This window comes from Aphelocoma coerulescens, chromosome 1A (assembly GCF_041296385.1).
Source record: "Aphelocoma coerulescens isolate FSJ_1873_10779 chromosome 1A, UR_Acoe_1.0, whole genome shotgun sequence".
NCBI lineage: Eukaryota > Metazoa > Chordata > Aves > Passeriformes > Corvidae > Aphelocoma > Aphelocoma coerulescens.
Window position 1 is genome coordinate 3464470 of NC_091014.1, and position 14841 is coordinate 3479310.

General features: G+C 47.5%; 1 protein-coding gene across 6 annotated transcripts in view; it reads left to right on the forward strand.

Moving 5' to 3' along the window:
* PLXNA4 (plexin A4) overlaps window positions 1–14841 on the forward strand; it is a 394209-nt gene that overhangs the window by 312955 nt on the left and 66413 nt on the right. For all 6 annotated transcript variants that reach the window (XM_069034287.1, XM_069034294.1, XM_069034280.1 and 3 more), the window contains 2 exons: window positions 8222–8318; window positions 11312–11502. In XM_069034287.1, coding sequence (XP_068890388.1) covers window positions 8222–8318; window positions 11312–11502 — 288 coding nt within the window. The remainder of the gene's footprint in view (window positions 1–8221; window positions 8319–11311; window positions 11503–14841) is intronic.

Below are 14841 nucleotides of genomic sequence, written 5' to 3' on the forward strand. Positions count from 1 at the left end.
GGACAAGGGAAAATGGCCTCAAGTTGTGCCAGGGGTGGTTCAGGTTGGATATCAGGAATAATTTCTTCACTGGAAGAGTGATTAAGCACTGGAATAGGCTGAGGGCAGTGGTGGAGTCACCATCCCTGGAAGTGTCCAAAGGGGGCACAGACATGGCACTTCACAATATGGTTTAGTGGGCACAGGGGATTCAGCTGGAGGTTGGACTCGATGATCTTGGAGGTCTTTTCTGGCTTTAATGATTCTCTGGTTCCAAACACAGTCAGGGGAAGGCTGGCTGGTAGCTTGAAACTGCCCTTTTTTCTCCTTGGACTGGCTGGTGCCACCACTCAGTTGTTGCTTCTGTCCCTGGATCCCCACATTCAGCTGAGCTGGAGCACCTCAGCCATGACCCACAGGCATCAATATGGGCTTAACCTGCTCACATCCCCACAGAGCCACAAAATGGGGTTCCAGTGGGGAAAAAGGTGTTCATGCCAACATGAGAGTGAAGGGTGTTTTGGGGGAGTTTGATGATGGGACATATAAAAAACCCCATATAAACAGTCTGACATGTGCCAGCATGTAATGGGTCAGAAAAAGGGTGAGATCACAGAATCCCAGAATGGTTTCAGTTGGAAAGGACTTTAAAGATCAACACCCTGCATGGGCAGGGACACCTTGCACTGGACCAGGTTGCTCCAAATCCCGTCCAACCTGGCCTTAGGCTGAGCTGAACCTTCCTCCAGCCCTCACATGCCCTTTGAGGAGACTCAGTGTCTCTACCCACCTCCATTTCCCCAGCTGCAGTGCAGGATCTGTGATCCTCCTTCCAGAGAACCTGTGTGAATCACGACAGTGCTGTCACCACAGCAATGTCACTTTTGGGGACAAACACAATCACCTGCCAGCAGCCAGGAGCTGTGCCCACATGCAATGAAAGTCTCTGCTCCTCCGAAGGTTTCTCCACGAGATTCATGTCTCCAGGATATGCCTTGAGTCGCTTTCATTGCTGCTACTACGAGATGATTTATTAGTCAAAGAGCTAATTACAGGCTTTCGCCACTTCACTGCAGCTCTGCCACTCCACGCTGGGCACTGCTTGTCACAACATATTCTGCTGCATTAAGCAGAGCTGAAGATTACAGGCAGTTCACACATTTTACATCTGTTGCAAACAAGCAACTTCCCAACGATGCTCTTTTATTTGTTTCTTTGTCTCCCTCCCTTCCTTCTCTGCCTGGTTTTCATTACTGGTTAATGACCTGTGAGCATTCAGGTTTGAGGTTAAAAATGGACAGGCTGGGAAGTTAAGGAGGTATTGCACTTTTTCTTTTAAAGTATTATTTTGAAATGGTGGAAGCTAAAGGGGGGAATTATATGGACGTGGGCAGAGATCACATCTGTCCAAAGAGTCTTAGTGGGCAAGAGAGACATTTAATGACCCTTTAGAGTCACGAATTCTCTGGCACAAATAGGCATTAAGCATGAATTATCTCAGGATGGTTTTAAGCATAGCTGGGCTGAGCAGGAGAGTAACTTCAGCCAGCCTCAGCATCTGACTTTGCAGAACCCAACAAAAGACTGGTTTTGACAGGTAATGGTGATTATTCCCTGCATGCACCAAGAAGTTGCCAGTGGCTGGGACCAAAGAAGTGAGCTTTGATGAGTCCCCAGATGGATTTGCTCATAGGATGCCTGAGTGCTGTGACAGCACCATTTTCACTTTAATGTCTGTTTTCCTAAGCCAGAACACTCAAGGCTCTGCCAGAGCTGCCGAGGGTGACAGGGCTGAGCCTCAGGCTTGTGCCAAGGCACTCCATGACCTCGCTGCTGAGTGTTGTCTGCAGGATGCTTGTCCTGTGTTTGGTGGTGGCTCAAGCAGATCTCTTTTTTCTCCAGGGAGAGAGGTTCATTTGGGAATAAAATCAACTCTTTTCTATCCTCTTTCCGCCTCTGCTCTCCCTCTGTCTTCCCCTTTTCCTCTCCCTCTCTTTCCTTCTCTTTCCTTCTCTTTCCTTCTCTTTCCTTCTCTTTCCCTCTCTTTCCCTCTCTTTCCCTCTCTTTCCCTCTCTTTCCCTCTCTTTCCTTCTCTTTCCCTCTCTTTCCCTCTCTTTCCCTCTCTTTCCCTCTCTTTCCCTCTCTTTCCCTCTCTTTCCCTCTCTTTCCTTCTCTTTCCTTCTCTTTCCCTCTCTTTCCCTCTCTTTCCTTCCCTTGTCTTTCCTCTTCTCCCCTTTTCTTCCCCTTCCTTTTGAAGGAGTTTTGACTCTTTGATTTGGGTTCTTTCTTCTTCTTTATTTTTTTTATTTTCCCTGAGAAATGTTATTTCACTGTTGCTCGGAATTTGCCAGACACTGAGAGAAAGAGATGTGGAAAGGGAGAGCCAGACAAAAGAAAGCAACATTCAGAGAGATACAAAAAGGCAGCAGAGAAGCCCTGGCTGTTTGAGCAGGTGGCAGAGGACACAGACAATAGGGAAGGAGTGCTGGAGATCTGTCTCCATCATGATTATTTCCTTCCCTGCCAGAATTAGCATTCAGGCTGGAGCCGCTGCGATACAATGAGCCTCTGCTCCGGGGGTCACCTGGCTTTGGAAAGAGCTGTCTGAGCCTGTTTGCAAATTGAACCAACCCCCTCTGACAGAGCTTTTTTACTCAGCAGAGTTGCTGGAGGAGGCACTGAATGTAGCACCTGCATTGCAGGCTTGGAGAAGGTCCAAGGGAGGGTGGGAGGACGTGCTGTGATGGTGTGTCCCTGAAGGGATGCTGTCCTGCCAGCAGAGCTTTCTGTTGGTGCTGCATGCTAGACTAAGCAATTAGTCCTGGCTTGTTTTCCAGCAGGAGCCTCAAAATCTGCCCCCTCCCATCTCACACGAGGCACCCAGGAGCTCAAATTTGCCTCTCACAGAAAAAACTTTTTCAAAATGCTGGATTTTTCCTACTTTCACAGAGGATGGAATCGGGAAAAGAGCTTTAACTTTGTCTCTGCATTTCCTGATCCCTCAAGATTTACACCAGAGGTCGGAACCAGCTTAAACACCTTTTCGAAGTGGCTCCAGCTTCAGTTAAAGATGCTCTAAGGACACCCAGGTGTGACCAGTCTGTCTGTCAGTAATGTCACATCCTGCACTGACGGTCCCTGGGTGCTCAGGCCAGTCAGGAGCCACATCTGCCTCTCTCCCTGTCTTTCCCAGAGATATCTCATTTGATAACAGCAATAAGTCACTGAAGGCAGCACCTTTTGGGACAATTATTGTTCTTGTCAAGTGGTTTGAGACTCTCAGCTCTGGGCTTTGTCCTCTGTCACACCAGCCAAGGCATGCAATTATCACTCAGAGGGACTCTTCCTGCCATTCCTTATTGCACTCGTGATAGCTCTGCCAACAGCCTGGACACGGAGCGATGGCAGGGGATGAAAAGCAGGGGAGCTAAGGAGACATATAAATAAGTAAAAATGCCATCAGGAATGGCTGAAACTGCTGGATGTATCAGGGCAGAGAGTAATCTTCCCAGTGGGAAGCAGTGGGAGCCCCAGCACTCGCAATCAGCCCAAAATGATCAGCCTTTGGCCTGAGGAAGAGGGAGATGGGGAGGGATGACCCACCCGAGCATGCCGTGATCAGTGCCATCGCCTGCTTCAGTGGCTGATCCCACATCCTGGCTTGGTTCCTGCCCACCCCTGGCCTTGGCACACCCTGATTGCCAGCAGCAGAACCCCTGCTGACGATTTTGTCTCAAATTCTTCACAGGTCTGTGTGCTGTGAGACCCGAGGTGGTGCAGCTGAAAGCGCTGCGTGGCTTAGGGACAGGAGAGCGAGTCTGTTCTATTTGTCACATCATCGCTCTTTAGCAAGGGATCTCAGTGGCATTTGACTCCTTGGTGTGGCTCACAGTGAAGGGAGTGTTAAAATAAAAATCCAATAAAAAGCAGAGCTGAGAAAAAAACACGAGGAGCTATTCACAGAAATCTTGGGAAAACACAGTTATGGGTGGCCGAAAGACACGCACGGGGCTGTGAGCTGTGGAATCAGGGAATGGTTTGGGTTGGAAGGGAACTTAAAGATCATCTAGTTCCAAAACTCCCACCAGGAATGTTATCCTTGGGCATCCACTTCCCTAATTATTATTTATCTGCATTTAAATGAAAGAGAAACCCCAATAATCACATGGACTCTGTTGGCCTGGGTGATACCCAGACAAAAAAATTCAGTCCCAGCTCCGGGAAGCAAAGAATCCAGGGAGACAGCAAGAAGTTTTCTGCCTTTTTTATGGCTGGAAAATTGATGCAAAGAAAGATTAAACAGGATCAAGCAAGGACTTTGGTGGGAGAGCCAGATACAGGAATCAATCCCCAGATCTGAGCTGTAATCACAAAATGGTGTTGGGGAAAACAAACCAACACTAAAATTCTGGTAAAATTCTGCAGAAGTTTCCCCACTATTGGACGTGTTTGAGGTCCAAAGGGGAGATACCATTAAACCACTCTGGATTTATCATCCTAAGTGTGCTCAAGCCAGATCACCAAAGGGCAGGATGCTGCAAGTGGTCAGGCATGGATATGGATTTGCACAAACTGCAGGAGTGTCTGATACTACTGGAGAGTTTAAGAGGCAAAAAAAAGGATACTTGGGAGTTCCAAACATTGCTCCTGTGAATTACAACAGCTCCTTCTAGCAGCTTTTTGGCATTTCCTGAGGAGAGACAGTCTGTGTTCCAGGCAGCACAGCCTTTCCTTCTCATCCAGGTCCCCAGACTGCCCATAATATTCTGCTTTGATTAGATTCTTGTGATTAGAATCCAGATGGGTCAGACTTAGGGGTGGGATTTACATCTTCTGGGATGTTTTGCCTGTGTTGGAGGCAATTGTGCAAGGAAAGGTGGAGAGACAAGCCCTGGTGGTATGAACACTTCTCAGGAGTGTCCGGGAAGCTCTGCTCTCCTGGAGATCGATGCTCCAGCCCTTTTTTCTCCCCTGAAACACATTTCCATCTTATTGTCATGGCTGAGCGAGTCCTTTTCAAAGGCTCCTGTTGAGTTCAATGGGCTTTGAAGAGGGGCCACAATGAGCGAGCAGCTCCTGTGGTCTGAGGAGGGCGGAGCATTTCCTCGCTGTTCCTTTGCAAATTGCTCCATTTTGCTGCCATGCAGCCCACGAAACATTGGATGGGGTCGGGTGTGGGCAGTGAGAACATCCTCATCCCAGCTGGCTTCATCCTTGGAGTTCTTCCATGGGATTTATCCCCTCAAATCCCTTCCCAGTTCTGGAACAAGCTGGCTGAGTTAAAAAGTCTAATATGTGTTTGCCCCTGGTGCTGCAGACAGATAAGATCTAAAATCCCAGCTGAGCCCCTGCTGCTGGCTCTGGATCTTCTGTGGGAAGAAAGACTCCAGGAGATTCCAGCTGCCTGTCCCTTGGCAGCCCTGCCTAGGCTGTACTTCCAGCTAAATCCCAAAACACACGTGAGGCTCTGGTGAGGCAGAGTCCTTTCTAAGACTCATCTTCTGACTTTAGGATGACCAGTTATTCCATATATACCCCATTTTCCATTCCCAAATCAGCATTTTCAAAGTGCTGTGCAAAGCAGGTGTTCCTGAGTGGCAGAAGTTTAATTATTCACCACTTTTCAGGCGCTCTCCTTCCCACTCCTGTTTCCCCATCTCCCAAAGAGCTGGGAGCAGCCAGTGGTGTGAATTCAAAGGGCTCTGCATCATCTTGAATCTTGCTGGCAGTGACACCCTAAAGTGTTACAAAAATGCAAATCCCGAATGAGCCTGGTGGGTACCACTCTAATGCAAAGGACCTGGCTCACCTGGGCTGCTCTTTACTTCCATGGAAACCACAAATACCCATAAATACCCTACAACTGGATCATAATCACAGCGTTTTGCAGATTAATGGCTAATTGGGTTTAGCCTGTGTAAGGAGCAATTACCGTGCAAGCGGCTCCCACTCAGCTGCAATGGACAGAAATCACCAGCTACCATTCACTGTGCAATTATAGAGCAATTAATGGACACAGGACAACCTACCTGTAAAGCTCAGAGCTTTGGCATCTCTGTGGATAACCACAACGGGACTTTAAGGGATGAAGGACTCTTTAGAGTCTTTTTTTGGCCCAACCAAAGCAGCTTATTTGACCCTGTAGTGGGGAAAATACTTTCCTTTCAAAGTGGGACTTTGTCCTGCTGTAGATCCCAGTGCAGTGGGAGATTCCTGCTCTCGGGAGGGTAAATCCTTACGTGCACTGTGGTCAGCAATAGTAGCAGACATGAAATGTTTCTCCCCTTCTTTCTTGTTCCTTTCTGTCCTTGAATCAACCATCTCCTCTCCCACCGTGAGGCTTTTTGCCTTTTGGTGAAGTGTTGGGTGGAAGCTGCTGATGGAGGAGGGCAGTGGGGCCTGACGGGGAGCGGGGTGAACCCTGGGTGAACTGGCTTGAGATAAATCAAAATCCAGGTGAAAAAAAGCACTCAGCACCACGTGGAGAGGGCCTCGGGTGAGCAGCTTCCATTTCCTTTGTCGGGGTCACCTCTGCGTACCTTGACTGACCCTGAGAAGCGTTTGTTTAAATCTGTCCAACTCTCTCAGAGGTTTTTTTGCAGCTTTTTAAGACATATTTGTTGGAAACTGGATACTCCTTGCTCCAGCTGAAGCCTTTCTGGTTCTGAGTAGGGAAGAGATTGCCTCCTGGGGTTTACACATGTAACAAACCTAATCTGCTCCATCCCCAAATGAGAATTGTTTGGGTTTTGGCAGCGATGTGGCATTGTTGATTTACAGTCTGTTCATGATCTGCAGCAGTCCCCAGACCCTCTCCTGCAGCACTGCCCAGTCACTCCAGTTCCAGAGTTGTTTGCATTGATTCCTCCTACTGAAAAATATTCCCCATTTGCCAGCACTGAATTTAATTTGGTTGATTTTGGCCCAGATCTACAATTTGTCAAGTTTGTTTTGAATTCTTAACCCTGCTGTTGGAGGTTCTTACACCCTCTCCAGAACAGGGTCATGAAATCATCCAAGTCAGTAGTGAAAATTCCGAGTAATGCCAGAGTCAGGACAATATTCCTTTTGAAACACTCTCCAAGCCTGACATAGAATTATCTGATGATTTTTTTTTAATAGTTTTTACATAAACCTTATGGTGGCCTTTCTTAGGTCGTATTTCCCTGGTTTGTTTATGGAAGTCTCCTGTAGGATACTAGCAAATACTCTCCTGAAATCAGGATAAATCACATCTGCTGCCTCCCCTTTATCCACAAAGTCATTAAGCCTGTCAAAAAGGAAATTAGATTGGGTTGACACAATTTGCTCTTGACAAATCCATGCTGGCTGATTTTTATCACCTTATCATCTCGCAGGTGCTTATAAATTGATTGTTTAATAATTTGATGTACTTTCTTTCTGGGAAGCCAAGTTAGGCTGACAGGTCTATAATTACACAGTGGCTCAGTTTTCCCCTTTTTCAAGGGGTTTCCCTGATTTCGAGACCTCACTCATCTTCCAAGAGTTCTTCAAAACATCCCTAGTCTAGATAACCTCACGTACACACTCAGCACCTACGGAATACACAGCAGAGGCACAGTTGGATGGAAGACCCAGAATGTGTAATTTACACCTTAAAAGTGCACCCAGCTTGGCAAAATACTTTTCAGAGCTGTGCTCGATACCTAGAAGGTGGCTTTCCAACTTAAGGCCCATCACATGCAAACACACTTACATCATGGAATATTTTTCTGAGTGATAGGACAAGAGGGAATGGCTTTAAGTTGAAGAAAGGTTTAGATCAGATATTAGGAAGAAATCATTGGCTGTGAGGGTGAGTGAGGCCCTGGCACAGGTTGCCCAGAGCAGCTGTGGCTGCCCCTGGATCCCTGGAGGTGTCCAAGGCCAGGCTGGACAGGGCTTGGAGCACCCTTGGGATAGTGGGAGGTGTCCCTGCCCATAGCAGGAGGTTGGAACTGGGTGATCTTTAAGGTCCCTCCCACCCCCATTCTGGGATTCTATGAATGTTCACCTAATGGGCTTTTGTGAGGGGCACGGTTTGAGATCCGCAGCTTTGGGAACATCCTGTGGCACTCTGGCAGGTGCTGCTGGTTAGGGAGGTGAGTGACAGCTCCATTTCTCTTGTTCCCAACATTCAGCACCACCCCTTGCCTCATCCCATCCCCTCCCCACCTCCAGGCACTCTGTAAGTCTGGGTTTGGTTTTTTGTTTTGTTTCGTTTTTCCTCTCCCACTTCTAGTACTCGTATGAAGGGATGGAGATTAACAGCCTGCCAGTGGAGCTGACAGTCGTGTGGAACGGGAATTTCAACATTGACAACCCAGCACAGAACAAAGGTAAAGAGTTATTTCAACTTGTCCTTGGAAGCGGTAACCTTAGCAACGGGCCCTCGCTCCCTACACTTAACAAAGCCGCCACCGTCTCCCAGTGCCGGCTGGCACACACTTGTTCTCTGCACTCTGCAAATTACCAATTTTTGAGTGCTTTGTGTGCCTCCCCCCAGCCCTCCAATTCTCTCATTCCACCTGAGAAATGCGACTCTCCCTCCCACTTGTGTTGCTCTCCCTCTCCCTTCATCGTCTCTGCCTCCCGCTTCTCCCCGCATTCTCGTGTCTGGTTTTCATGCCCCTCCTTCTCCAGCTTGTTCTCCCCCTCTTTATTTCTCCTGCAGTGATGCTCTTCAAGTTAACATGCCAGGAGAGTGGGCTCTCTGCTCAGAGGCAATTTAGTAATGAACAGGGGAAGGCAGAAGGGGAGCAGAAAGGCTGCAGCTCGCCGGTGGGAGAATTCTGAGCAAAATAAAATGATAATGATAAAAAAGGTCTGAAAACCACCTGTGTTTAACCACCACCGCTGGCACAGGTTTGATGTGCCCCTCACAGAGGGGGCTGCACATCCAGCCACGACCCTGAGGCAAGCTGGGTTTTCCTGGAGATGGGTGGTCCATTCACCTCTTCTTCTTCCTTCTTGTCCTTCCACCCTGGAACCTTCCCCTCATGCCACTCCTCCCCTTGGCTGCTCTGCATTTGCAGCTCACACCTGCAGATTCTCTTCTTCTCACATCACCCCCTCTCAGAAATTTCTCCCTCCCTCCCTTTACCTTGTCTTGGACACTTCCCACATCTTCTCCCACTCCATCTGTCCCCATCAGGTACTCCCATAGTGCTGTCACACCGTTCCACACCCACACTCATGCTAAGGGGTGGTGCATAAAGTTCCCACCAACATCACCTCGAAGCTGGAGAGCAACACAGAAGGCAACTCTTCTCCCCATCCTGCCCTTCTCCCTCTCTGAATGACAGAGTTCCTGCACCAAAAGCCCAAAACTGTGGCTTTTGAGTGCTAAATCCACTCAGCAAACACAACAGGCTGGAGATTCCTGCCCAGCCCTGGCATTCAGGCGCAGCCTGTGTTGAAACAGCCACCCTGCCTCTACTCTGAAGTTTTCTCCTGCTCTCCCAGCTGTGCCAAGGACAGTATTAATTTTCCTGGGGCCAAACAGTGTCATGGATTGTGACAACCTTTAAAGGCGTGGCTCAGAGGTCAGAATTTGGGCACTTGCCCCAGTCCTGCTTAGTTTTGTGCTACCATTATAAAATGAGAAGCCCTGACACAACACGGTCCACACCAAGAGTGTAAATCCTTTTCTTGGGCAGTACTGAGCTATCCTTGGTGATGTAGGATTAAAATAAAGCTCATAGTCATGTTTTAGGACTGTTTGTGCCAGTAACATAAACCAGACCAGAGGATGAACTCAAGAATCATCTCTGGCACAGGTCCTTCTTGGGTTATTCCAAGCCAAAATGTTGCAAATATTGACTAGGCAAAATCTGGGAAGCAGCACTGGCTGGTGGCTAGCCTGGATGAATAATTTGGATATTATCATCATGTTTTTGGTCAGGAGGAGAGTTTAGGCATGTGCCCATGGAGGTACCACATGGAGGCAATACCACACTCTCATGAGGATACAGAGGTGACCAAGATGCCACTGCTTTCACAACCAGCATCACATGGGCTGGACTGGGAGGTTGGAAGGCTAAACTGACCCAAACCTACTGAATTACCTACAGAGATACCCAGTGGCAGCACCTCGAGCAGAACAACTCAGCAAATTTGAGGAAATCCAACAGAAAATAAGGGAAAAGGATGTATCCCATGACGTCTGGAAAACTCTGTGCTTGACAGATGTTTTGCAGACTTTTTGGGGTACTTTTAGATACTTTTCTTGCACCCAGACTGGAGAAATAAAGAATTTCTGACTTTTTCTTGCATTGGCCAATACTTGTTGACTTCTAGGGGGAAGGTATGGGCAATAGAAGGAAGGAACAGAGCATTTCAGCACAAATATATCCAAAGCCTTTGAGCTTTGGGATTGTGTATAACGATAACAACCACTTCAGTCACCTATGGACACAGCAAAACAGAAGCACAGAGGGAAAATCTCCCAACATATCCACAAATGCAGGGAAAAAAAAAAAGTCTGAGAGCCTTGATTCTGTCACCTTCATCTTCTGGGAGGAGAATTCTGCTATCAGTCCCCTGTGCAAGCCAGGCCTCAGTTTCTACATCTGTAAAATAAGGATAAATAACATTATCTCATTTTGTAGGAGGACTTCAATATTTTCAGGCTTTATTAAGAAAAAGCTCTGAGTGCTTCTAATCATTTAACAGCCCAAAATGGAGCTAAGCATTAATCACTGTTGTCTGTATTAGAGTGGAATCAGCTCAGTGCTTTGAAGTGGGAAGCAGACTGAATTTCTGGAGCAGAAGAAGGGGCTGTGAATCCCTGGAATCAGCCTCATAATGAACCATTGTGTATTTACTGTCATCTCTTGGGATTTCTGTCAAGTGGGAAACCTGATTGGCATCATCTTAACACACAGTTCTGGGCAGTTTCACACCCAAGTTTAAGCTGTGGGTTGACCAGGTCTAGAAAATTCTTTTAGGATGAAGTGCTGAGCTTGAGGCTGGTTGTTGGTGACACCTTATGGCATTCCATGAAAAAGGAAGGGACTGAGGCCAAATCACTGCCCAAGCAGCATTTCCTCCAACCTCCTGCTTGTAGCATCTCACCCTACTGAGAGCAGCATCCTCCCTTCTGCTCTCAGCTTCCAAAAACACTTTTCATGAAGAATGAACTAACAAATGCACTTTATTTCAAGAAGGATGTTCACGATTTTCCCCATTCCTCAGCCCCCTGGAAAGTTTCCATCCTGCTTCTGCCATGAGCATCCCAGACACCTTCCCCTCCTGCTCCCACTGCCATCCCACCACTCTCCTGTGCTGTCTGCATCTCTCAGGCCCGTGTGTGTTTTTGCTATCCCTGCAGTTCACCTGTACAAGTGCGGGGCCATGCGGGACAGCTGCGGACTCTGCCTGAAAGCCGACCCCGATTTCGAGTGTGGCTGGTGCCAGGGACAGAACCAGTGCACGCTGAAGCAGCACTGCCCAGCCCAGGACAGCCAGTGGCTGGAGCTGTCCAGCACCAAGGGCAAGTGCACCAACCCCAAGATCACGGATGTAAGTCATGGATCTGCAAGAAGCTGGGGTATTCCCTTTCCTTGGTTTGTTTTCCTGATTTGGGGTTGGGTTGGTGATCGGAAGGTCAGGGCTGAGTTCTGCTGGGTCAGGAAAAGCCTCAGGCACTCTGGGGATGTCAGGCCATGGGGGCTTCAAAGGCAGGAACACAATATCATGTGTCTACAACCCAGGGGTCACCTTCGGTTAACATCCAAGGATGTCAGAATTCCCACCATATAATCTCCAAGCACAGATTGCTGGAGCAACCTGAGCAACCCCAGAGCACCTGACCTGCCCAAAAAGGGCTGGCAGATGTGGCACCAAGCCTTGAGGAGACTTTTGCCTTCTAGAGGAGCAGCTGAAGGTGAGACAAGATGCTCTGGGACATCTCTAATGGTCGGTATGCGGGTAAATCAAAGGATGTCTCTTGGAGAAGCCTCTCTCAGCCTCTCAGCCTGGCTGAGAAGGAGGTGTTGAGTGATCCCAGAGAGGTTTGAGCTTTGCTGACAAGAGGTCAAGGAAGAGGAAAGGTGTAATTTATGTTTTCTGGCAGCATGACATGGACAAAGACATGTCCAGAAGAAAAAACCTCCAATGACCCCATCAGATTAAGCCCTTTTGTTTGTCCCGCCCCAGGCTGATGTTGTGAGGAGAAAAAAGTCCTCCCAGAGCAAAGCAAGCCCTGTAGAGTTGTCAGCTTTCTCCTTGGAAGGCTCGAGGAGGAGGCAAGAGCAAGCTTGGGCTAGGAAAAGTTTGGAACTGTCCAATTAAGTGATAAAGAGAGAATGAGGGCAGGGCTGGGGGAAGGACCTGCAGGATAACGTTCTTCAGCACGTTTCCTATCGATTGTGTTGATAGGGCCAAGGAAGAGCTGGAGGAATGGTTCAAAAAGGAAGCAAGAGGATAGGAAGACCATAAAGACAAGGAGCAGAGGAAGGGAGAGAAGGCAGTAGAGGCAAGTCAGGCCTGAAATTGAAAGGGATTTTTGTCTGCTGTCTTTGGACACCTTTGCCATAATGAGAGGCACGTTTTCAGGGTCACAGGACAGGCAACAAGACAGACCTGAGCCTTGAAAATGATGGCTCTGTCCTTTCCAGCTGCCTCCTGCCTTGGGCATCCCTCAGTCACCAGGCCTTACTCGACACGAGCAGCCTTTCAATGTGGCCAGGGCCTGATTTACAAACGGGAAAAGTCAGGAGGGAAATGGAAGAGGGAAGATAAGGGGAAATGCAAAAGAGGAAAATCCAACCTCCACAGTGGTGGTTTAGTAGGAGTAATTAGGTGGGTTATTTTCCTAGAAAGCACGGAAGGCTTTTTTTAAGTTGTATTTCATTAAGATTCAAAAAGTGTGAGTGTCATTTACAAGCCCTAGACCAATATCTATGCTTGAATATTTTGGGAGAGCAAGGGCTGGGTTGAATCTGTTTTTCCCAGATGTTTCTGAAAATAATCCTTTTCACTGTATTTTGATTCATCTCCCTGTCATTCACCAGCTCTCAAAGCTCTCACTCAGTTGAACTGTTGCAGTTCAGCTCATTCTGATGTTTATGGCTTATTCTGGTGTTTCCAAGGTGGAGGTCTCTACTTCACTTGGGTTTATCTGAGACTGGTAATTTTTACCCCACCTGAACCACCTGAAATTATGAAACCAAACCCAGCCAGCCAGAAAGGACAGCTATACCTGAAAATTCAACTTTGAGGCCTTGAAAATCACTTGAAGCTGGGGGAAACATTTTTTGAAATATTTTCAGATTCTCAGACCTTGCAAAACATTGATAGAATTTGGTATGGGGAAGCTGATGGATGATCAACTAAAGCAGAAATCCAAAACACGAGAACCCGGCCATGCAGAGGTTCTGAAGGTCCACCCACATTTCTCTGCATACTTTGACCCCAACCCTGCATCTCCAGCCTCTTTTTGAAGAGCTAATCCCTCATTCTCCACCCTACAGCTCCAGAGGGGCTGTGCTTCAAATTCTGCTGGCATTTCCTCCAACAACTCCCCGAGCTCAAACAGATCATTGCAACACTCTCTCATGAAATATTCCAGCTGCCTGCTGCAATCCTAAGTAGCTCTTGGAAGGCCTTTTTCTGAGCCATTAGCATGGAAGTAATCTCAAGTGACTGGATATATATTGCAGCTAATGGTAGGTCTGGAGCTGTGGGGTGGGAGCATCCAGAGCCTGGAGAGGAGCCAGGGCTGGATCTCTGCAGGGGAGGAACAACATGTGTACTCACACTTGTAAAGGCACTCACAGCCCCTCCAGCACTGATCTCCCCATTTCTGTACCGACTCTGGCATTTACAGAACCACTCAGGGAAATTAAAGGACTTAGAGATTTGCTGAGCCACAAGAACCTCCTTCAGGAGTGAGGAGCAGCAGCTGATATGAGCAGAGAGTGGAAACTGGGATGCAGCTCTGGCTCTTCCAGGGGAAGATGAGGCTTCCTGATAGCTTTTGTTTCCCTGCCTGGATTTTCCTCTCCAAAACTGACAGGTTTTGTTCCATGTTTTTCACCTGTGATTGGAACAGGCTCCTTCTCTCCTGCTGTAAAAACAGCCTGGTAACACCTTCCTCTTCTTTGAATCTATGACAGAGCTATGAAATAGGGCTAAAAAATCTCCCACGTGCTCCTGGGAGAATCCCAGGCCCTCATTTTTAAGGAAATGAGTGGGTTTTGATGCTGGCCTTTACAAATTAAATATTGCCCAGGGAGGGATTCAGTGGTGCTGTGCTGGCTTCAGTCTGGGAAGTTTCCTCTTGATGCTTTTTGAGTCCCAGCAAGAATTTTTTTGAAATCTCATGCTTTAGACAGATATGGAAGGAGGATCACATTTTCACTGAGTTTTTTTGTGACTTCTGCAGTGAAAATTTGGTCTCAAACTCACCCCTAGTTCTGAAAGAAATGGCATTTCTAGCAAGGTGTTCCTTTTCAGCACTACACCTCCTTTTATTTAGGGTAAAAACCACCAGTCATATGAGGAAAAAAAAATCCTCTTTTGGCTGGCCATGAGATGTGGTGCCCATGTTAGTGAGCTCTTTGAATTATAAGTGAGCTCTAATTAACCACAGACCTACCTCTCCCGACACCTACCTTCCAACAGCACATGAAAACCATCTGATCACAAATTTAATTCCACAAAACAGAACCAAAATATTCCATTGGGAGCTCAGTTCTCTTACAAAGCGTGTCTAGTACACAGAAATAAAAATAAAATGTGGGGATTTTAGTTTATGTTTCTTTTTTTCCTTTTGAGAACATGTTAGATTTCACTTGGTATGGGGATTTATTCCAGCCTTCTGGCATCATTTAGTGTGGTGTTTTATCAGGAAAGGAT